Source organism: Juglans regia, chromosome 12 (genome assembly GCF_001411555.2).
Source record: "Juglans regia cultivar Chandler chromosome 12, Walnut 2.0, whole genome shotgun sequence".
NCBI classification, from domain to species: Eukaryota; Viridiplantae; Streptophyta; class Magnoliopsida; order Fagales; family Juglandaceae; genus Juglans; species Juglans regia.
Window position 1 is genome coordinate 24,297,138 of NC_049912.1, and position 24,695 is coordinate 24,321,832.

Consider the following 24,695-nt stretch of genomic DNA (forward strand, 5'->3'; position numbering starts at 1 on the left):
GTGTTAAGGTGTGTAAGTTCGTACAAATTTTATATAAAATAACTAATGGATCTATTTTTTTTTAATAAAAATACTGCTCAAAATTTATATATTTTAAATTTATACAAATAATTATATATATATATACATATATTATGCGATCAAAATGCATCTTTATCTTTTAACGGATTTTTATGTTGCAGCAAATTTAACAGGTAAATAATTCTACTTATTATTTTCATTTTTTGTACATTATATTTATTTTAATTTTTTTATAATAAATATAAATATGTAATATATGAATGGTAAATATAATAACTTAATTAGCTTAATCAGAAAAAAATAAAAAAATAAATAATAATATTTAAATTGTGTAGGATGAAATGATTAATACAACTTCGAAAAAAAAAAAACATTATAACACATTAAAGAACGCCAGTGTATATAAAATATAATATGATATGAAAGTAAAATCTGTTTCATGTGATTGACATCTTTCACGTGGTATTCCCAGTAAATAAAAAAAAAATCAATTTACACTGCTTGTACGGTAATTTGAAATACGAAAAAGCCATGTCAGTGCTTTTCAGAAGACTGAAGACCAGCGCTTCCACTGCAGGACACTGTTTTATCAGAAAGGCTGAAACCTTCACGGGCTGAAGACCAGCGCTTTCGCCCCACAACCATCCTCGTGGAAATTGATTCTAAGCACAATATTTTTATAAAAAAAATATTTTATAAATATAAAAAATAATTATTTAACAATTTTAAAAATAATTAATATTTTTATTTGATATTTTACAAAAATGATTTGATTAAAAAAAATATTTTGATTTTATAATATTATTATAAAATATATTATAAAAAACAAACATTGGGTAGGTAATTTATAAATTATTATTACTTATTTATAAATAAAATAAAATCATTACAAATACTAGGTAAAAATTTGTAAGACTCGCGTCTATCTCATTTTTAAAAAATTAAATTCATCTTATCTCATTTCTAATTTAAACATGCAAAATTTGTAAAAATTATTTTATCGTATCTCAACTTAACAATTATACTATTATTTATAGATCATTTATACTCATCTCATCTCATATCTGAATCTAAACGAATCTTAATTCAATTATATATATATATATATTTTTTGGCAAAAAAGGGTAACTGACGGTCCAAATCCACCGCCACTAGCTTAATTAATTATGATTTACTTAATTAATATGTTGATACTTAAATTTTAAAATTAAAAAATCTTCTGAATTATTATTATTATTATATTATTGACGATATAATAAAAATGTAAGCACGAAAGCAGGTAAGTCCCCCTCCACCCCTCCCATTAATAATAATTTATCAATATATTATTAATGTTAACATCATAAATTTTGTTTTCTTTACACATTTATAATGGGAGGGTGAGAAAGAGATTAATTAGATTAGTAAAATTTAAATAGTCAAAAACTAAACTTCAGAGATTAATTTTATTGCAATTTTAGTTTTTAAGGTTATTGAAACTAGAAAGAGAGAGGGAATTATTTATTTTTCTTGCTATTAATCTCAACTTTAGTGTTTTTCTACGAGGTATAATATCAATAGAGAAGAGCTACCGTCAAAAATATTTTATAAAAATAAATTTATAAAATGATATAATTTAATATGATCTATGAAATTTCCATTACAATTAAAATAATTTTATAATTTAATATAACACATAAAGTCACATTAATTTTTTAATATATTTTTATAAAATTACTTTACGAAAAGGAAAATACACTAGTCATAAATAAATTACATAAAAATAATTTTCACAAACTGATGTAGGATGATGTATTTCATCAAAATATAAAATTATTTTTGTTATAAAATAAATTTAACTGATTACATGAAACTATATCAATTTATAAAATTATTTTTTATCTAATCTCTTTAACTCGTTTGTATTCACAGTTCATCTCACTACTATTCATTACTATTTAGCAATTTTAACTCATAAATCTCATTATTATTTATAATTTATCTCATCATTATTTATAATTCATCTCAATTTATCTTAACTCATCTTCGAATCCAAACGAGAGAAAGCTAGAGAATTCATGCCCTCTGTTTTGTGGTGGAAACCATTCATCCAATAAAGATCAGCCTCATGCATGTTATCAGCAATTTGTATAAAATAAGATTTTGTTTATTTTCAAAAAATCATCTTATCTAATATAATCATTATAATTTTATTAACTTTTAATACAAAATAAAATAAATATTTTAATTTTTTAAAAATTCAAAATAAAAATAATATTAAAAAATATATTATAACAATTAACAATACTTTATTCAACTTTTTAATTTTAATTTTAACTCATCTCATCTCATCTGCTAAAACAAACCAGCCATCTCTTATTTTTTTAGTTGAAAGGAATAATAAAGTAGTTGATAATCATATCTTTAAAAATATATTGATTTCAAACTCTCTTATTTGCTTCAGTTAAACCCGTTTATTATCATTATAACTAAAGTAATCCTAGATATATATTTTTAGATGTTTAAAGTTTCATCTTTCTTTTTTGAAAAAAAAAAGTAAGGTTTGTTATTAAAAAAATATATATATATATATATATATATATTAGATATAATTTTAGGATGTGTCTCGTTTGCTCTATTTGAAAAAAAAAAACAAAATTTACTATTAAAATTTTTTTCATATAAATTTAATATTTAATAATTTTTTTAAAATCACACCAAATGTGCACACCCAAAATGCACAAGCCTGCATTTTCTTGTTTTCCGTTTTTATTTTTATATATTTAAAAAAGTTATCATTTGTATACATGTGTTTTTTTTACATAAAAAAAATGCACTGATAATATTTGGAGTGTATATTTAGCATCTACCATCATATTTTTTTCAAAATAAAAACGCGAGACTGAAAAGAAAATTTCCTATAAATTTTATATTTAGTCATTATTTTTCAAAATGCAAAAAATTTAATCAATTTAGAACACTCTCATTAAATTATGTAAATACAAATAAAGTTAAAAGTTTGGCTAATAGAGTATAAAAATGTGCTGCATTAGATTATGTAAATATAAACAAAAATAACTTTTAACTATAATAAACTAAGTCCTTGAGTCATATTTAGTGTTTACTGTAGCTAGACTAAAAGCATTGAAAAATTATTTATTCCCTCGTAAACACTCTTTCTTTGCACTTTGATTGTCTGGGAAACAAAGTTATTAATGTAAAAATTATTTTTGAGTTTTTAGAAATTTAGTTGTTTTAGGAAATAATTTCCTAAAACCAATTTTTTAAAACCACTATAATATTCACCTCTATTTTATTTTTCTCCAATTTCCTTTCAAAAGGCTATCTCCCGTGCATCTTTTACTTATTAATTAAGATTTTTACTGTTTGTATTTACCAATTATATATGTTAATTATAATTAACATTTTTACAATTTATCTCTATCTTTTTTTATTATGATTTTTATCGTTTGTCTCTATCAATCATATGTTAATTATAATTTAATTATTAATTAATATATAATGGATAGAATTGTAAAATATTAAAAAAATAAAGTTTAAAAAAGATTATTATATTTTTATTATATTTATTAATAGATAGATAATTTAATGTAAAAATAAATTTTAAATAGAATAGTTAAATATAAAATTATGAAATATTAAGCAAATTATAATTTGACATTTACATAATCAGAATGTTTAAACAACCCCAACATAATTTCTGATATAATAACGATCATCTAAAGTCAGCACCAAGCTGGCTGGCTCCACAAACAAACACAATCTTCTTTCTAGGTCCCCAATCTCGATCTATCCATTAAGCTCGGCAAGCTTCTCAACTTCAGCTCCGGCCTGCCTTTGATTAGTTTCCTCTTGTTTTGGGACGTGTCCTCCTCCTCTGAGTATCAACAAGATGCAGCTTGGTAAACCCATCTCTCTCTCTCTCTCTCTCCCTCTCTCTCTCTCCATGGTGACGCAGTTTCCACTGAAACTCTCTACAGATGGTGGTCCTGGAAAAGTCGTTATCACGCACATCCTCGCCGCCTCCTTCTTCGGATTCATAGCAGCCGCGGCCGCACAATACTACCGGCAGAGGTCTAGGCCGGCCAGAGACAACAAAATTATTCCACGGCTAGAAAGGACAGAATCCGGCCGTGTCGGAAAGCTCGAGAGATTCTCCCATTATGTTGGTAAATATATTTTTTCCATGAACTTAAAACAAAAAAAGGGCTCTTTCAACTACAAAGCCTACTCTCCACTACTTTTAGTTGAGATAGAGAGATGTTAAAGATTTAGTTCTGGGGAAAGTTCTGGGGAAAAGATTTAGATTAAATCATTGATATTTGTTGATGTTGCAGCTCGGCAAATGGGATTTTCAGATGCAAATGAATGTCCCCAACTATGCAAGTTGGCTTACGATTATTTGAAAAAACCCAAAGAGTGCGAGGAGAGAATCTATGCATTTTTCGCGAATGAACCAGACACTGAGTCCCTCTACGTGAAGTTGATTGAGGAGTTTGAGAAATGCATCCTCAGCTATTTTGCATTCCATTGGGGTCATGCTTCTTTTATGATTAGTCAGGTATGGCTCGGCTCCAAGTCCAGTTTCAAAGCAAACCAAAAAGGGAAAAAAGAAAGAAAGAATGGTAGGCCAATTCTAGAGGAAAACAGCAAGTACAAACATTTGGACTTTTTCTTTTCCTTGTTGAAATTAATTATCATCCTCCTTCGTTACTTTGTTCATCTTTATATTTCCTTTGCTGACCTCCTATATACTTATCCTTTGAATGGTAGGTTTTGAGCATCGAATCCGGCCAAAAAACAAGGCTCAAAGACATGATCTTGGCTGTAACAAGGTGAGTTCCTTTTCAGTTTGCAGTTTATTTATTGGGAGAGAAATATTTTAGCCATATTTTATAAAATAAATTCACAAATTAATATGTTTTTAAGTGACGCTTATATAAAATTATTTTTATTATAAATTAAATTTAATGCATCACATGATACCTAACTTTTATTTTCTGTTTATGATTTTTATATCGATCACTTGGGTGTAATAATTGCTGTGGGCTCAATTAGAATTTAGATATGATTAGTAATTGCTTTTGATTTTGTACGTTTAATGAGGGCTGTGTAACTCTCATTTAATTTATTTGAAAATAAAATAAAATTCACAGTAAAAAATGAAATTTTCAAATAAATTATACTTAAAAAAAAAAAGTATGCTCGCTTCCTGCACAAATGATTTTCCTATGATTAATATTGCCATTCTACTCATGATGTTTAGTCTCGTTTCACCTTTGATCAGGAAACAAAGAGTTGAAAGGGTGACTAAGGATTTGAAGGTGACAAGGGTGTTCAATACATTGGTGGAAGAGATGAAAGCAATCTGCAGTGCATCGAAGGGTACTACTGATGAATCAAAATGTACAGAGGTTATGGTGCCAGTGGCCCACAGCGAGAGGAGTCCGGTGCTGCTTCTCATGGGTGGTGGCATGGGTGCTGGCAAGAGCACTGTCCTTAAAGATATTCTTAAAGAGTAATTAATTAATAGTTATCTCCAATGCTATTATTAGTATTCACCATTATAAACATCATAATCAACATCTCATCTGGTGATTGATGCGAGGCTGGATGTGCTTTTTCCTTTTTTATTTCCCCTTTCGGCAGACCATTCTGGTCAGAAGCAGAGGCAAGTGTCGTGATAGTAGAGGCAGATGCTTTCAAAGAGACCGACGTTATCTACAGGGCCCTTAGCTCTAGAGGCCATCACACTGACATGCTTCAAACCGCTGAACTGGTACACATATTTATCGGCTAATTTTCTGCTTAAACGTGACACATTAATATGATTGGGGTATTAACATTCAAGATGAAAAAGTATGTTTCTCAACTGACAAGAAAATACTGTTGAATTGCTGGATTTTGATAAGGTGCACCAATCTTCCACCGATGCTGCCTCATCACTGCTAGTAACTGCACTGAATGAAGGACGGGATGTTATAATGGATGGCACTCTGTCATGGGAGCCCTTCGTTGAACAGACGATTGCTATGGCTCGTAATGTACACAAATGCCGCTACCGCATGGGGATAGGCTACCAGGTGGCCGACGACGACACCATTACTGAAAATTACTGGGAGCAGGTAGAAGGAGAAGAAGAAGAGGAAGAACAACCAAAACAAAATGGAAGAGCCACGGTTAGAAAACCTTACAGAATAGAGTTGGTTGGTGTGGTTTGTGATGCTTATTTAGCTGTTGCCAGAGGCATCAGGTACAGTATAAATTAAACCACCACCACCATTATCTTTGGTTTATTTATTGGTTTTAGGGTCTGAAAGGCTGTTTATATGTGATACTAATCTTCTATATATTCTCTTATGGGGGAATTTGTGCAGGAGAGCTATAATAATGGGAAGGGCAGTGAGGGTTAATTCACAGTTGAAGTCCCACAAGAGATTTGCGAGTGCGTTTCCAAGATACTGTCAACTTGTCGATAATGCCAGACTCTACTGCACCAATGCTGTGGCTGGTCCACCCAGGGTAAAAGAAAAAACAAAAAGCTTTTCAATCTTCCCCTCCTGTTTTTTTTTTTTTTCAATCAACTGGCTCGATTACTGCATAACCATGTGAAATTATAGTTAGGAACCTGATGGTCTGGACTGGCACAGGATTTCTTACAATTTTCTAACTCAAGCACATGATTCTATGATGAGTAATCTTACATACAATCGTAGAGTACGCAAGTGCCATGCAATCGTTTTGAGAAAGAGTAGGATCTACTATTAAATTTTTATTTATTTTTTTATGTGGATCCCGTATTTACTCACTTTTTTTAAAATGATTGTGCGGCATTTGTACACTTCACGATTGCAAATATCATCTCTCTTCTATGATTTGGACAGAGATAGACATAATACGTATACCTCACAACACTAAGTACTAGCCGTGGTCAATGTTAACTCCAGCATTAAATATGGCGGTCCACATACATTATTTATTTCCTAACCATATAAAGTGTTGGGATCAGATGAGTATAGATATCCTAATTCTACCATTCCATGAAATGTAAAGAAATCTGCATGTTTACCTTGTGCATTATATCAAAGCTTAAGTTCGCATGACAGCATAAAAATCAGTAGTTTGAATTACTATATTTTAAGCTGACATGATTGGCATGAATGTGCAGTTGATAGCACGGAAAGATGGAGAAGACAGGCTGCTGGTCGATACAGAGGAAATCAAATGTTTGACAGAAGTAAGCAGTTTGAATGCTGAAGCAGAATCCATATACGAGCTTTACGCGCACCCGAGCCCAATATTTGAGCCCGGTTCCATTTGGAAAGACCTTGTTTTGTCCCCTTCGAGACCTAGCCTTCAGTTGGAGCTAAGGGCCCGTATTCTTAAAAATGAAAATGCAAAAGGAATAATATAACCCATTCTCTTGCTTTGATTATTTTGCAATGTTTTGCCTTTTGAGGATTAATGTGGGAAGAAGGTAGATTTAATTAAGGGAAGTGAAACTTTGTGTTTATTGATTGAATTAAGCTGGAGTTTTGTGAATATATCCATGCAATGGAGCTTTGATCTTCAATCTAAGGCAAGTGTGTTTGTGAGGGAGGGCTCATAGGAGAGATTGGGAATGAGATTTCTTCTTGATCCTTTTATTTTTATTTTTAGTATCGTTAAGAGGGAACGAACACGCACATGTAACGATTTAAATAAAGAAAAATTCTTCTCATTAGTTACTATTCATTATCCCGTACCTTATGAAAAACACTCTCATTTCTTATGAAAAAAAATAAGTAGGATGTGAACTTAAATAGTGGCTGATACATATAATTTTTATAACAAATTTTATTCCAAAATAATGCATGACCTCTTATATACCACTTTTGTATACTCAAATATGTAGGGTCGAGATATTGAATATCCTTATAATAAACTTTTGCCATAGATTACGATTGAATTACAATTACATAGATTATAGAGTGGAAAGGCAATAAAAATATGTAGGTCTATAGACTATACATGCTAAAATCTACTCCGATGTTGCTGTTCGAGTGTTATCAACATCAACATTAATATTCAAAAAAAAAATCAACGTTAAAACACTACACTACAGTTACCACATGTTAGTTTCAATTTTCACGTTTCATTGAAGCTGTCAAGCTCGTATCATTTCCTAAAATGATTAATTAATTGCTTATGTGGTGGTTTGTTGGAATTTGTCTTGTTTGTGGAACAATATATCCTTAACGTATTGTAAGATATTTTCAGATATTTTTTTCTTAAATATCACTCATATACAAAATAATTTTTAATTTTTAATTTTTCATCTAATTATTACAAAATTTTCAAAGTTTTAAATAAAACATAAAAAATAATACAATGTTTTCAGATTTTAAAATTAAAATTATATTCAAACAGTTTTTTAACTTTATAATATTTTTATTCAAAATTCTCTCTCATATTTTTTAAAATTTAATAAAATATTTTAATTCAAACTAAAGGATCCAAACAATTTCCTTCCGCTTTCTACAATTTACAAAATCTCGGGGACTTTTAAGAAAATTAAAGAAGCGCAAGTGTCCCTCTCTACAATTTACAAACTTATGGGACTTTTAGTAAGTTTAAAGAAAATTAAAGGTCCTTTCTACAAAAAATTCACACTCTCAATCTATTTAAAGAAAATTAAAGGTCCTTTCTACAAAAAATTCACACTCTCAATCTAGGGCTACAGACACAGACACACTACCCACTATATATACATCAATCGACATAACCCGAAAGCCCTAGCGGCCACAGATCGAACCCAAGCTTTCTTGCCGATAACTCGATAAGGGATCCTGCGACTCCAAGCTCCAACCATGGTCAACCCCAAATTTCATTATTTCCTGTACATTCTTCCTTTTCTCTCACTCTTTCGGCCTCACTTTCTCTCTTCGTGTGTTTCAGGCTGATGTTGAGACCGATGTGGCGGTACCGGGGCAGCCGAAGAAGAGGACGTTCAAGAAGTTCAGCTTCAGAGGGGTTGATTTGGACGCTCTCCTTGACATGTCTACCGATGAGCTCGTTAAGCTTTTCCATGCCCGTGCTCGCAGAAGGTATATGTTATAGTTTTTGCAAAGGATCTAAGGATATGGTTCTGAATTTTTCATGGGTCCTTTGTGTTAAGGTCGAGAACTGGTCTGATTTCTGTGTATTGGTTGTGGCGTTACAGGTTTCAGAGGGGATTGAAGCGGAAGCCAATGGCCCTGATTAAGAAGCTTCGCAAAGCGGTAATTTTTCTTGATCATTGTCGTTATTCTCATTAAAGTCACGTCTAATGCGATGCGCTTTGTGATTAAATAATGGTATTCTGGAATTGGATGTTAGTATGCTTGTTTGTTTTGGCTGTGGATACGTCACTCGTCTCTTATAAAGGATTTTCTTAGTAGTTGATAGTGTTGATTTTAACGTATTTTTCGCACACAGGTGGATTCATTGCTTTTGCCCCTGCTATTTATGCTTTTTTGTTTTGTTTTAAACTTCAGTAATTGGAGGGTGTTGTTTTCTTATATTATTGCTTAAGCCATTTGGTATATATAATGAAGAGAGACGTGATATGCTTGTTTTTAAGCTCTGGTAATAGGCTTTGTATTCTGTGACGCTCATATTGTATGCAATAATGCATGGGATTTTAGGTTGAAATAGCAGTTACATAATTTTTTATTGCAAAAACTAGAAATAATTTCCTATATTGGATGAGAATGGCATGGGTTTTCTACAGTGATAGTTGCAGTTGCTTGTATACGATGAATAGAGTTCATCATTTAGTAATCTATTTTGGGATAACCTTAGTAATTATTTATATGATTTTTGAGTTGTACCATGTGATGAGATCTTTGCTTTCATATACTTGCAAGGAGTCTTTGAAGGTCAAGAGGATGTCCAGCAAAGAAAGGCATTGTTGGTCATGTCTAATGGGCCTGTAGTTAGCCCAGTAACTGGTATTAGAATATATAATTATAGTGACATCTGGGTTGCCTGTGATGATAATGTATCAAAGTTTTTAGACATCTGGCTTGTTTCTTTATGTTTGTAAGGAATGCTTGGACGGCATATCAACAGTTTGATGCTGAGTGTGGCCTCTCTATGTTTTGTGGACAGTTTGGAAATAGATATATAAATGCACCTTTTAGGACGTCAAATAATCTGTTAATCCGAAATTCTTATTTTCTACCGACTTCTATATGAGTGGAAATGCCTTCTTCTCCATTTGATGGTTTTTTTTTTTGGTGAAAGTATAATGGCCTAGAATACTACATTTCATACTCCAATGATTCATTTCATGATTTTTTGGATCAGAAAAGGGAGGCCCCACCTGGTGAGAAGCCAGAACCTGTCCGAACCCACCTCCGCAACATGATCATAGTACCCGAAATGATTGGAAGCATTATTGGGGTCTACAATGGCAAGACCTTCAATCAGGTTGAAATCAAGCCTGAAATGATTGGGCATTACCTGGCCGAATTCTCAATCAGCTATAAGCCTGTCAAGCATGGTAGACCTGGTATTGGTGCCACCCATTCTTCAAGGTTCATTCCTCTGAAGTGAAATCATCACAAGAGGCCAGTATTTTTAGACTTGTTGTCAAAGAACCTCCGTGATGATCAAATTTTTGTTTGTTACTCAATCTGGGTTTTAATGTTTCCATGTTTTGTTGAATCCTTTAATTTGATAAAGAACGTCAGTTTATAGTCAGCAAAGCCTTTGCATTTGATACAATGATTATGTTTTAGTTTTGATGTTTGACATTTTTTGTGTGCTTTGACAAAGTATCGCAGAGAAGTTTTTTTGGTTTGTTAAGTTTGCACCCTTCATATTCATTAAAAGTAGAGCTTTGCTATTTTTCATCCTCACACACAATAAGCCACATTTTTTTTTATTCGTCTTAAACTTGTTGAATTCTTCTACTCATTATCTATATACCACACATTTGATAAGAGAAAAAAATAAAAGTATGCTGTGACCTCTTTGTTTTGGGTCTCCTGAGCATATGACGTCCATGACTTGTAAGGTCAAAGTGTTATTGATCAATTATCATAGGTGTAGTTTATAAAGAGGAATAAGGGGAAGCGCCATGCAGGATAGGAGTAGTTTATAAAGAGGAATAAGGGGAAGCGCCATGCAGGTGTAGCAACGTTTTTATTTAACGCAAAAAACACAACAATTACACTAACGGAGCTGGGAGCCACCCTTTGTTAAATTTGGGTTATTAAATAACACGTGGTATAGTAATGATATTAATGAATGGCCTGATTTATGTTGGGATTTGATAAAGTGGTTTCAAAACTGTGTAGTTCTATCACCTCTGCTAAGCGGCATTTGCAAACTGTGGGTAACGGCTGTATATGGGAGCTTACGTGGAAAGAAAAACAAAAAAGGAAAAGGAAAAAGCAAAGAAAGAAAAATGTAGGAAGGAAAGGAAAATGCAAGATTTTTCTTCTTCTTCGGTGAGTAGCAGACTAGAGCACAATCAAGGATTACTGATACGTTGAAGCATTTCTCCGCCAAGAAAAAAAAAATTGGGATACGAAAGAAGTCTTGGATTAACTCCCTCAAACTCTATCTTCTACAAATGTAAGAAACTGAGAGGATATGGCTTGGCCTGCTCAGCTAACCACAAAAATGAAGTAGAATTTCTATCGCCTATTAAGGAATACACGAGATGCCTAAAGTATTTTTTTTTCCAACTCACCTGGTAGGGAAAACATGGGGTTTAATTTTACAAACAATTAAAACACAATGGCCAATGGTTAGCTTCAAACAAAAACCATTATACCTAGGACCCATACGAAGTCTATCCATATAATATGGTTTTGGGTTGTCGAACTTAAGAGTAGAAAAAGCATTAAGGCCTCATAATGCAACAGCTCAATGGCACAAATGCCGGATGAGTTTTGCACGAGGAACCTTAAATTTGTAGAAAATAATACCTTAAAAACATAGAATTTTGTGAGTTGCAAAAATTGAGATGAAGTCCAGATCCATTGGATATTATACTACTAAATTATTAACAAAACGTTAAATTGTTAGCTAAAGATTTGTGAAGAGGTAGAGTAGTTTCGTGAGAGGGAAGATCTCGAAAGATGAAGGGAGGAGGGCTTGTTCGTGGTCTTTGAAGGGAGGGAGTGTTCATGGGAAGACGAAGGGGAGGGGACTAAGCACAGATCGTTTTCCATTTAATTGAAACGGTGCCATTTTATTTTCCATGTGGGCACCGACTTCCCAGAAGTTACGCACAGCTACTGCAGATAGTTTTTTTTGTAGTTCTAATCCCTAGGGGTTGGTAAGGGCTTTGGTTATTGTGGTTTTCTCTCTCTTGGGTTCTAAGAATTTATTGGGCTCATTGGACACGAACTTTTTTCTCGAATACCTTCAAGAAAATCTTTGCTGCGGAGGAAAAAAATGCATGTAGTTCTCTCACATCACAATGTATTTATCTTCCTCTTTGCTGTGGGGGAAAAAAAAAAAGTAAAAGAAGAAATAGGATGCATGAAGTTCTCTCACAATGGATCTTAAGGAAAATGAGGCTCCTTCAATCTTATCCTTATCGTTCGAATATTTTATTTTATTTTTATAATTACAAGTAACAAAAAGATTTATAGAAAATGCTCGTTTTCAGCTTAAACTGTCACTTTTTCCTTGTTAGAAACATGTTTTATTTTAAACTGTCCTCTTGATAGAAGACCGACCACCTTAGTCAAACCGTTCATTTAATCTTGTTGCTTCTATGCTACTTTTTTTCTCAGCTTATAATTAGTTTAATAACCCATACATTACCAGCCAATAAGCTACGGCATCCCCTTTTACCAGTAATTGCCTCGTGCTCAATTAGATAGATTAGTAGCTAAGCTTGAGAGTTAAACAGGCGTCTGAATTCTTGTTCAAAGTCAAAAACATAGAAAATCTAACACTTTTTTCTCTTCGGATCATGCTACTCATCATTCCACATCATACGCCATACATATTTTAATTTTTTATTTTATTTTATTCATACTAAACTAATTGAATTATTCTACTTATCATCTATACATTACATACTTGTTATGAAAAAAAAAAAAAATTAAATTAAAAGAAGTGTGGTGTGTGTGATGCTAAGTAAAATTATTCTTTTCTCCTTATAGTTGGTACCTAATCATTCATAATTTACATGACATAGAAAAAGGGTTAAAAAGATGTTGATTTTCTTTGGCGGCCTACTACCCATTTGGTTTATAGCTTCTTCATCCTTCTTCGTCGAAATGGAGAAGAAGCTTCCTCTCCACTTCATGTAGTGTTATCTCTTTGTCTATTGCCTTTTCAGCATCGTCAGCAGCTCCCACCATCTTTCCAAAATCAAAAGAGACAAGCCTATTTAGTATTTGTAAATTAGCATATAAACACCCCACGTGCATAATCCCATTAATTTCCAGTCTTTCAAAAAAAAAAAAAAAAATGAAGAAAAGAATAGTAGCAGTAATAAAATGAGAGCAGGTAACCACAGTTCCATCCATATTCCTATATATATATATATATATATATTCATAGACAGGAACTTTCCTAGCATCACAATCTTCTTAACTTTTAGGTGATTCGTTCTTCAAAATCTAACAATTATTAATTGCAAGCTGAAGGTTCTTTTCTTTTTTAAAATAAATTTCATAAATAATTTGCGACAAAATTGAAATGTCTTGAGACAATTAAAAAAGAACAACAAAAAAACCTCTGTACGATCCTTGCACCTAATCCAAAAGATACAGGCTTTTTCTTATGTTTGGCTTTATGTCTTGCGATGTTTCACATATTTAAGATGAGATATGCTTGTTTCCAAATTACTGCATGGGCTGCTTGCTAATTCCTAGAAGTCTTAAAAAGACTTTTTTTTTTTTTAAGTTTTACCGCAGATGAATATTTGGACGTGAATGCCATGTGAATCTAAAAAACTCCAATGGCATCAGAAGAAATCATTCCAAATGTTCTAGAGTTTTATTATGTGAATGTCATGTGCTGCTACAAGTACCTAAAATAGCTCATGAACAAGAAAACAGCGCCCTACGCTCACTAGGAATAGTTGGAGATCATCCATGTCCTTATCTCAACATAGACATGCAACAGCTGCTCATAAAAAAAAATAAAACAACTAGAGAGAGAGAGAGAGAGAGAGAGGACTACCTCGGTTTCAATCTCCAGTTCAGCTGAGAACTCCAGAGCAGAGAAATTTGAACGGATGGTTCTGGTTTTCAGTCCCAAGGTCTTTAAGCATTTAAGAACTTCCACCATAGAATCAACCCCAGATGAAGGATTAGGCACTCTTACTCTAATCTTGGCTGCCCCTACGTCTCTCTTCCCTTCCACTGCCACCATGCTTGCTTCAACAACTAATTTGTTTCTCCTTTTCAACTCCTCCACACGCCGTTGCAGCTCTTGAATTTGCTTGGCCACCGTTCGAATAATACAGCTCTTATCACTCTACACGTACACAAAAAGCACGAAAGAACACAGATTCATAAACAACATGACCTTTTTTTTTTTTAATTAAGACAACCGCACCCATTTACAGAAAAAATCCACACTCACCTTGGTTCCAAAAGGCAACACTGAATGCAGGGCCATGTAACTTTGCTTCTGCTTCTCCCTCCTCGCCCGCTCGTTCATCATGTGGCGAAAACCCCGTTCTTTCTCGTGCTCTTGGATTTCAATTTTTGGATGCCAACTCCTCCTCAAGAACTCTACCATTCTCTTGTTCATATTGTTTCCCCGGATCCAACCTGAATTCCAATTCCCTGCCCCAAACTCAATACTGGGTCCCTCTGTGTACGCCACAAAAGCGCTTTGTTTCACCGGCGGAGCCTCATAAGCATCATACCAGAACATGCCACTCTGCAAATCCTCCCTCTGCAAATCCTGAGGGCAAAACATTTCCATCATTCTTGTCTCTGCCTTTTGTTTTCCCGGGGGTGTCAAATACCGGCCGTAGCTGTTAAATTGTTGTGTAACGATCGATTGGGATTGGGATTGGGATTGATATACACACACACATGTATATATTATATATATATAGGACTCGTCGAAGCATATTTAACACGTGGTCAACGTTGTTGTGTTGGCCTGGGAGAATTTGCCACAGTCAAAGCTTACAAGTTTTCAAGATTGTAGTTCATCCTAGTCCTGCTCTGAAGCTTGACCACATACTGGAACTTTTGTCATAAACGGCGAACATACAATTCTGTCCGCTGATTTCACATCAGCCGCCCTTGTTGCACGGCCACAACATTTGGAATACCTACGCTGTACGAGTGACATTCGAGACCAGATATTGACTTAATATTTGCTGCTTGTTATTGACCACGTTTTTGTATCGTAATGATATTTGTAATCATATAATAGAGTGTCTAAATTGTCTGATTTTTTTTAAAAAATAAGTAAATATGAAATATATATAATAAAATTAATTTTTTAATATTAGACCTCTCACTTTTATAAAAAGTATGCAACACTTACATAATCTATAATTATATGTAATATTATTTATAAAAAAAATATATTTTACGTGTATATGCATTGTTACCGTGTTATGATAATTACGTATAAAAATAAAAAAAATTATATTAGAAAGTATCAATCGGATAGGAATCACAAAGTTAATTCTTTTTTAAATTTAAATTAAAGGGTTCTAGGGTATAAAGCCTACGTAGAAAAAAACGAGACTTATTATTAAAAAATATTTTTCTTTTTATATAAGTAGATTTATCTTTTTTTTTTCTTAAATAAACAGACTTGCATATTTTAAAATTAAGAAATATTATTTCTCAAAATAAAAAAAATGATGAATTTGTTATTGGTCCATATATTATGCAACACTTGTGAGGGCCCATCTACTATTAACAATGGACAAGCAACCGTGTGGTGAACGGAACACCTGATAATCTTATTTTCTAACTTGACTTGAGTTTTTTTAACGTAACATTTTCCTATTATTGACTGTAACAAAGTAAAGAAAAAAAAGAAAGAATACGAACTGTTTCGTACATGAGTATGCCTCTCATTTTGCTTCATTTTGACAGTTTATATATTTAATTTTTTTAATAATTAAAAAAATAATTATTAGTATATTGATATTTTTTTATTTTTTAAAAATATTTAAAAAATATTTAAAATAAAAATAAAAAGAAAAGAAAAGTACAGGCAAATAGAGGCGACAGAATAGCATCACTAAAGTTTTAATATGTAATATTTACTGACATGACATTTCAAATTATTTAGAACTCAGATAACAAATTCATAGTTATTTATAAAGCAGGACTGAATGATTTCACTCAATAGAAACAACATTAGACGCATAGCAGAAGTGTATTTATGAACATAAGATGGTGCGAAATTAATTTAATAATCATCATAGACATAGTCAAACAATCTTGTGTTGAAAGTTCAAAGCTTCTTATACATCCATTGATTGTAAATAAAACTCGGTCAGCTGTACGAGAATAGATCGCCCGCCATTGTTTAAAACCATGTACTTTTCACGTAATGGGGGGGCTTGTTCAGTTTACATAATTTACATTTTTGGCTTCCGAGTGCGTCATTGTTTGCAGACTAACAAGCCATCTGAGTTATGATTCCAAGTCTTGCCACAGATAAGGTCAAACTGATCTGCCCTACGAGAAATGTGTAGCTCAAGAAATCTAGCAATGATAAGACTAAAGAGTAAAACACCTGACTTTAAAAGCTGAAAAGGTAACAAGAATTTATGGACACATGGTTTTGTCTAAATGATTTGTATAGAGTGATTGGCATTCTGGGATCTTATTGCTGCTATAAGCCTTCCACAATCTCACTGTTCTGCCTCACCAACTTAAATTGTTGTCCTTTTCCTAGGCTCACACTAGTGAGCTATATTTGCCTCCTCGGTCTATTTCATCAGCTTCATTGCTCAATGAATTGGTAACTGCATATACATCTGGCTCAGGAATCTCAGATTTTGTTTCAGACTCTGGATTTTGGAAATCGCAGGAAACGGTTCTCTCAGACTGGAGGTTGCAGGTTGATCCATCACTGTCATTATCAACATCGTCTTCGTCTTCGCTGTAATACGTCTCTAGAGAAGCCTCATCTCCTTCCTCCTGTAGAAGGGGAAAAAGGGATGACATTAGATGTTAGAAAGGTTCTTATGTAACAGAATATTAGCAGTTCCAGAAAATGAGATGATATATAACACAGACCTCAGCCTCCTCATCGTCAGTAGAGTAGGCAGAATCTAACTTGTCATAAAAAACTTCATCTCCTTGGTCTTTCACAACGTCCATTTGCTCCTAGCAATGAAAAACATTAAGGAAATCAGACTGGACCACAAAATTGATGGTTAATATTTTTATCTGCCAAATTACAAGCTTTACTTTCAATAGGGACAACTAAAATATGTAAGAGGGCATACAATTTCAGATCTTAGTTTCTCCACTTTACTCTGCAGAGCTGAAATATGGTTCTGGAGAGCCTGTTACACAAAATTACCAGAAAATCAGTCATAATCTTTGCACGTGACTCGGATGAAACATTTAAAAGACCTTTTGATCTACAAAGGGGTTCAGTATGTGGGCAGAATGTATCCTGTATTTATAATCCCTGAATCCAGTCTTCTGCTGTCGCTCGCTATATTTTCTATATGATAGGTGCATGAACTTCAGAGACTATTAAAATCTCAAATGCATGCCAGGCATACTTTTTCACCCCATATCTGGAAAGGCTAGATATTCAAATTAATAATATACAAATGCATAGATATACCTCACTCCTTTGTAGCTCAATTGATCGCGCCAAAGCCTTCCTCTTTGTCAAAAGATTCTTTGGTCTCAACATTGCAGGTCGTTTATATTCCTTTCCACGGAAAACAAGAATAGCATATCCTTTGGAAACTTTATCTACTGAAACCAGCACACCTCCGCTCTCAGCTTCTAGTGCTAATGCAATTTTTTTTACATGCTCAAAAGTTTTGGCCTTCACCAAGATCTTAACCAATTCTCGGTACTTCCAATGCAAATGCATGTTCTCCACGGTTCCATCAAATACTCCGCGTCTACCTGAAAGAAGAAATCATACCCTCTTCATTACACACTTTCATAATTCATACCCTGCAAGAAAAATCCTGAAAACTTTGGCAGACAGTTTTTACCAAGAAGTAAGAAAGCTTTCATCCGCAAACCTAGTTTGCGGAACATAAACCTCTCCTCATCAGTTATGCTATCAGGGTCAGCTTGCTGCTGTGCTGGTATTAAAGACTCCTCTACTTTATATAGAGCTCGTTCAGCTTTAATCAGCTTTCGTTCAGCCTAACAGAAAAAACAAACAAATAAAATAAGAGTTTCAATGAAGGACATTCTGATTAGAGCTAATCTAATCTATTCTCACAACAAAGTATCACTAAAAAGTAACAAAACAATGGTGCAAAATTTGGGAATCAATAACACAACGCAAATCATATGGGAATTGTGTATTCAAGAAAGAATTCAAAGACTACTTTTTTGGGTAAGCAAATTCAGAGTGACCTAAGAACTGAAAAACGTTGCTTGTACTAATGAGATGGTTTTGATATCAAATCTTTGGAGCCTGAGTTTTAAAGAACTCACAAAAGCAAGCTTCCTTTCGAGCTTCCTAACAAGATTGGCATGCCTTATCATTTCTGCTTCCTTCATCAATTTTTTCTTGTGGCGATCATCCAGTGTCTTACCCCACCTAGCATCTGCATCCAAAGTTTCTCCGAGTGTACCAGCAGTTCCAGATTGTTCAGCTATTTCGACTCTTGGTATAACCAGGGCCGAAGCTCTTAATCGGGCCTGCTCTTCTTCATCTTGAAGTGACTTCGCCAATCTCTCCCTTTCTAGTAAGGCTTCAGTGACATCTCGTGACAAAAAATTCTTACCCCTATAGAAGACCAAGAAGTCCTTGTTTCTTGAAAGCAGCATGCCCCCTGTCAATTTCTGCAGCCAACAGTCAACTTGTTATTACCAATTGTTTTATATGGCACTCCTGTATAACTAACATGGAATTCAAAGCAAATAATCAGATAAATTTACAAGTAACTACTACAAGATAAACCATGTGTGCTTTTGATACTAGGTGGAAATAATTAGTACACAAAATAGGTGTCCAAAATGCTCAGCAACAGAGCAACTCCATTTTGGGAGTTGGTAAATGAATCTAAGGAAAATATAAAATAGGACGGTGGTAGAGCCACTGATAAAGGGTAATGAGCTCGGTACCGACAGTGTAATTTTTTTTTTTTTTTAAAATCATTTGTGTCAGTTTTTTTTTTTTTTTTAAATACACAAATGTTTTTAAAGGGGAAAAAAAAAAGCACTAATCTGTACACTTTGTCGGTGGGAGTATCATTTTCCTAAAAATAAGTGAGCAACAAGATCCACACTGACAGAATTAATCCCTAAAGTCAGAAAGGTTGACCAGGTATGCTTTATTACCTTGATATCTTCAGCCATCCTCTCACTAGTAGTCAGCTGTACGCCACGTTTAAGTGCAATCTTTGCAATCAAACTTTTTTCCCACAATGCAATCATTGCCACAGCTAAACCTTGGAGGTGCCTGTTTCTACCTGGAGGCAGAATATTTGAGGCACAATCAAGAGAACATTTTCAAGCTCATGCGAGAGAAAGCAGGAGACAAACCTAAGGCAAAATGTGGAGGAAGAACCCTGGCAAGCCTTCGCAAATCTGTTGCTTCCTTTGCACCAAGATTTGATCTCACTCCATAAGGAAGTATTCTGAATGGAGGTTGGTAGCCGGGAACAAGTGCCGGGAGCATATCTGCATCTACTGGTAATGGATCACATCCAGGCCAATCTGTGTACCTAGGACCCAAACCATCTAAAAGTTTATCTACTTCATCTTCATACTTCACGTCTGGCAATGGTTCCCTGTCTTTTCTCTCAGCAGTAGAATTTGAGTTTTCTTGTGGTGCATGCTTATTATTATTATTATCAGAACCACGCTCAGAAGGACTCCTAATATGTTTTTCAGCAGCTGTCGATGAGGAAGTAGAAGAAATCTCATTTTTCTTAAATATTCGTTTGTTCAGTTCCACCTTTGGAACCTCATAGCTCACACCTCGATATAGAGAAAGAGAAGTACCAGACCTCCAAATCACCAGTCCACCAGTCTTTCTCTGAGCACAATAAAAGAAATTTCCACCAAATGAATGGGCAAAAAAAGAAAAGGACCTTTTATAGGATAGGACCTCTACCTTAATCATTCAAGCATAAATGTATACAACTATAGAAATTTCCTAGTCCTCACTCATTACGACCAACTTGAAAGCAGGTTTTGGGAAAAAAAGCCACTCAAAAAACATTTACTTGAAATTATCATGCCTATCTTCTAAACCCTTCTTCCCTTTAGTGTAAGATGGAGCCAAATCATATCAAAGGATAACAATGCCTATCTAGTAGATATTAGTTAACAGCTTTTCGTTGCAACAAGAACCAAAGGGGCTTGAATATTGATTCCCATGAAGAGAATTAATTTGCTTTATCCTCACTAAGAATTGAAGCAAAGCTACTATTTCATAGTTTTAGTTACTGATTTCTTCACTTTTCCTTTTCTCCAGAAAGTTAAATAAAGATAGAAACAGTTAAAAAAAAAAATTACAAGAAGATATAAGAAAATTATAAGAACCAGACCTCCAGTATCTCATGCATCCTCTTCATATTAAGTGCAGCGGCACCTTCAATCTTCAGCCTCACAATCTCTGACGACTTCCACCTCTCACGAATCATGTCCACGACTGCTTGAGTAACGCCACCACCTCCAATCCTCGTCTTGTGCTTCTTCTGGAATGTCAAATTCCTCAGCCTTCTCAACTCCGACTCTGGAAGAGTCAATTCCGCCATTGAAGTCCTGCTCTTCCTCACCACTGAAGCTTTGTCTTCCTCCTCCTCCTTAGGCTTCTCCCATGGGAACCTCACCTCTCCACTACCTCCAAACACACTTTCTACCCCCACCGGTGATTCCGCTGAAAACCCACCTCGCGAATTCGGCAATATTCCTTCCTCAACATAAAATATATCTTCAACAGACCCTTTTTCAATAACCATCTCCTGCCTTTTCTGTTTGCTCCCATCAACATCATCAATGTACCCAAATTTCTTCAACTTCTTCACAATCTTCTCCATTGTACTACTACCACTGTTGCCTTCACTCTCCGCCGAGCCTGAGTTCATCACACTCCCATTCTCACCACTACGGTAATTCAACACGGCCCGAGGTGATTTTGGACGGTTATGTTGGTGGGTTTCACTCCATTTATCTATCCAACTATCACTAGTTATACTACTGCGATGACTAGAACTAGAAATGGGCTGGTAAAAATTAGACTTCCTAAGTGGGTGCTGCTCAGGAATTGAATTAGAAGGGATACTGGAGTGATTTGCGTAGAAAGTGTATCTTTTGGTAGAAATGGAGGAGCCGTACCTGAAGAACCGAATGGGTGTGCCGTGGAACCTGGAGAAGGAGCTATGAAATGAATCAAAGAAAGTTGATGTTGGGTGAAATTGACGACTGGGTGCAAGGGCCATGGCTGCCCCTCAGAAATATTTCATCAATCAACTAATCGGTCTGCGAGCATACAGGGATATTTTTGTGAGATATCGGAGGTTCAATCTCTCTCTACTCGTATATTATTATCCATGGCAAGGAAGTAATATCTGAAGTCCGTTTGGATACGTGGGGGTTTACACTCCACGCGTGCTAGATTATCCTCGCACCAGAATAGGGTTACAGTTTATCTCTCTCTGTCTTTTCCTTTTTTTCGTTTTTTTCTATATGAAGATTGCATTGAAGTAATAAAACAGATACACCGCAAGGGAACGTCGGAGTTGGGACCCAAAAAACAATCGAGACAAACAGAAAAAATACAAATAAATCTTGTTTTAAAAATGAGGAATTATATGCTTCAATTACTATTTCCTTTCACATTTTACATTTATAATTTTTTTTTTCATAAAGTGTGAATGTTTTTCGTAAGGTGTTGGAGTGTTTTTCATAAGATGTAGAGTATGAAATAATGAATAGTGATTGATAAAAAAAAAATTTCTTTAAAAAAACCTTAAGCTAGTTAGGTCCCATTGATTATTAATCAAAGTAAATAAAAAATAAAAAATATTTTATTTGAACTATTATGCAATGAATGAATCTTTATAAATATTCTAAATATTACCACCTTGATTTCCAAATTTTAGTTTACATTTTGGTCTTTTCACTCACTCTTCTTAAGTAGTTGGAAACTTCTCATAAACTTTGCGAGAGAGGGATCAAGAGCCCTTATATATTATGTCAAAGTAAATATCCCCATCAAGAGCTATATATTATTGGATCTTTTAAATTTTAATCTCACACGTATTGTAATAACACGTTCTGTCATAACAGTTAAATACTATAATAATAGTTAATGCTCCAAAATCAATTGGTATATATTTGCAAACTAATTTTTGTGAGATAAATAATCTTCTTCTTCTCTCAATATTTTCCTTATTTTGTTTTTCTTTTCAATAAAAAAAACAATGTTAGCGTCAGTACGTGATTTGGTGCGCCAAACCATTTGTACCTAATAAGACTCTTATCATTTTTCTTGTAAGGAAAAGGATAAGCAACAGAATCCTCGATGACATCGAAGACAAACGCCGAAGTCGGTTTCCAGCAGTTTTATCTGATTTGGTTCAACCCATTATATGGCTATTAACGAGGCTATGGTTGAAGGTCTGAAACACATCACACTTACCATAATAAACTAAGGAGAAGCCATAAGCATGAGAAGGTAATAAATATATCAATGTTTCATGGAAATTCAGTGTCAATGAACTTCAGAACAGCAACCGTATTGGAACATGAGACTGCATCGCCTCAACAAAGCCTCCTCGACTGCCAATCTGAGTGGCACCTGTATTTTGATATCAATGAAAACGTGTGTACAGAAAATATAAAAGAAGTGCAACAGCTATCCTTTGATTAAAGTATGGAAACGCTGAACAAACGCGCATCAGCATCATCTCATTGTAATAACAATAAACAATTTCTTAACAAGTTCAAAAATACATGTTTAAATACTAAGACCTAAACCTTTCTAAAGCTACAATTGATATTTTGGTAAACACGCACACCACACAGAATCATCAACTTCCCATTTGCGATATACGATCCATCTTTTCTTTCTTGAGAAAAGGAGATCATTTTATCTTTGAAATCATTGACAGAGAACCATACAGTTTTTCTTATTTAGTTACAAATACAATTCACCAGATCCAGATGATGAAATAGGTCCAAGCGAATCACCTTCTAAAGTGGTAAGCATCACAAATTCTTTTTTGATGTCACCCCTTTTCTCAATCCACCTTACTCCCAGCACCATGAAACGGACCACAATATCGTTCTCTATCTTTACAAGCTCATCACTCAAGAAGGCTGGGTTTTCACCATCAACATACTGGTAATTTGGCATTTTTCTTGCTGAGAGAAAAGCATATCTAATAGGTCCACATCTCAAGAAGACTCCATGCCTAAAAACGCGGTGAACAACTCCCTCTAAAATCTCTCCCTTGAATGGTAAGAAGATACGACAATTAAAGACTACAGGGAAGAAAACGCCCCCCGTCTCATCCACAACCTCTCCTTTACCTATGCTCTTTAAGCTGGTTATTGCAAGAAAGTAACCATGATCCTTGCTGGCCTTTTCATTCAACAAGTCCTCCAACAGGCGCGTTATGATGAACCTCTGGGGAACAAGTCTAGTTCCCTCCAAGTTTTCTGCAAGGACTGCCACATCCCTGAGCAGTTCTACTTCACAGAACATGTTCGAGATCTAGTTCAAAATGACCAAAAGCAACAGGATTATTAATATTGGTATGCTCATTTAATCAACCATCTTCCTTTGGACAATGCATCTAAAGAAGGTTTCCATTACATATCAAAGTAATAATAAAGAAGATTACCGGTGACCAAACTATGGAATTGCATAATTATGCTTCAACGAAAATTTTGTGCGTTTAGATGTATCTAATTTCAACTCATAGGATTAAATACGCATGAAATTGCATGCAGTATCAGCTACTGTGCCCCCCCACCCCCCAACTTCAGAATTCGAAATAAAAACCTAACAACTCAAAGCTGAGAAACTAATAAACTCTTAAAGTCAATTTATCAAATACCCAATTCACAAAAGGCTTCACAATCCTAGAAACATCAGCTTCAGACATAACAGATTACGACCCAGTACAAAAAAATGGTCTAATTATCAATTTCATAATTTAAAAAAAAAAAAAAAAAGTCATTTTGGGAAATGAAAAGAAACCCAGAACCATATAGAGAAGGGTGTTTAAGAAACAGAACCTGCTCGAGATTTTGAAGAGACCCTGAATGGAACTTGAGGAACCGGATGAAAGGAAAGGTTGAGGGAACTTGAGGACCAGAGGCCTGATGGGGTGCGCATTCCTGGCAAACTTCTTTCCTGAGGAACGTGGGCGAGTCGGATAAAAATCTATGCAAGGATACCGTTCGAGAGAGACGCGTCGAAGTAAATCTCATGTCGATTGAATTTTTGGTTCAGAAAATCCCACATACTACCAATAGTGAGATTGAGATGAGTACGTACTACGTAGGAAATGATAGTTGGGC

At 34.3% G+C, this 24,695-nt stretch overlaps 5 protein-coding genes across 5 annotated transcripts; 2 read left to right on the forward strand and 3 right to left on the reverse strand.

The window, feature by feature from the left end:
- The first annotated feature begins 3,734 nt into the window (after positions 1–3,734).
- Positions 3,735–7,744, forward strand: LOC108983533. The gene is made up of 9 exons (XM_018955200.2): positions 3,735–3,923; positions 4,002–4,190; positions 4,359–4,582; positions 4,795–4,856; positions 5,309–5,539; positions 5,671–5,800; positions 5,934–6,274; positions 6,399–6,543; positions 7,190–7,744. Exons 1-9 carry the CDS (start codon positions 3,914–3,916, stop codon positions 7,433–7,435), a joined length of 1,578 nt encoding a protein of 525 aa, XP_018810745.2. The 5' UTR covers positions 3,735–3,913; the 3' UTR covers positions 7,436–7,744.
- A 968-nt stretch (positions 7,745–8,712) lies between these two features.
- On the forward strand, positions 8,713–10,851 carry LOC108983534 (40S ribosomal protein S15). Its single transcript, XM_018955201.2, has 4 exons — positions 8,713–8,873; positions 8,959–9,107; positions 9,224–9,281; positions 10,351–10,851. The coding sequence occupies exons 1-4, from the start codon at positions 8,871–8,873 to the stop codon at positions 10,597–10,599; spliced, it is 459 nt and encodes a 152-aa protein (XP_018810746.1). The 5' UTR covers positions 8,713–8,870; the 3' UTR covers positions 10,600–10,851.
- A 2,201-nt stretch (positions 10,852–13,052) lies between these two features.
- On the reverse strand, positions 13,053–15,047 carry LOC108983510 (transcription factor bHLH92). The gene is made up of 3 exons (XM_018955156.2): positions 14,605–15,047; positions 14,200–14,496; positions 13,053–13,373 (listed from the first exon to the last, which is right to left on the reverse strand). Exons 1-3 carry the CDS (start codon positions 14,953–14,955, stop codon positions 13,272–13,274), a joined length of 750 nt encoding a protein of 249 aa, XP_018810701.1. The 5' UTR covers positions 14,956–15,047; the 3' UTR covers positions 13,053–13,271.
- Positions 15,048–16,447: 1,400 nt separating this feature from the next.
- On the reverse strand, positions 16,448–21,698 carry LOC108983516 (CRM-domain containing factor CFM3A, chloroplastic/mitochondrial). The gene is made up of 9 exons (XM_018955163.2): positions 20,711–21,698; positions 19,701–20,196; positions 19,497–19,627; positions 18,648–18,998; positions 18,194–18,350; positions 17,809–18,101; positions 17,459–17,518; positions 17,247–17,336; positions 16,448–17,147 (listed from the first exon to the last, which is right to left on the reverse strand). Exons 1-9 carry the CDS (start codon positions 21,602–21,604, stop codon positions 16,905–16,907), a joined length of 2,715 nt encoding a protein of 904 aa, XP_018810708.2. The 5' UTR covers positions 21,605–21,698; the 3' UTR covers positions 16,448–16,904.
- Positions 21,699–23,039: 1,341 nt separating this feature from the next.
- On the reverse strand, positions 23,040–24,677 carry LOC108983519 (DNA-directed RNA polymerase V subunit 7-like). Its single transcript, XM_018955167.2, has 2 exons — positions 24,411–24,677; positions 23,040–23,883 (listed from the first exon to the last, which is right to left on the reverse strand). Exons 1-2 carry the CDS (start codon positions 24,603–24,605, stop codon positions 23,305–23,307), a joined length of 774 nt encoding a protein of 257 aa, XP_018810712.1. The 5' UTR covers positions 24,606–24,677; the 3' UTR covers positions 23,040–23,304.
- Between the last annotated feature and the right edge of the window lie 18 nt (positions 24,678–24,695).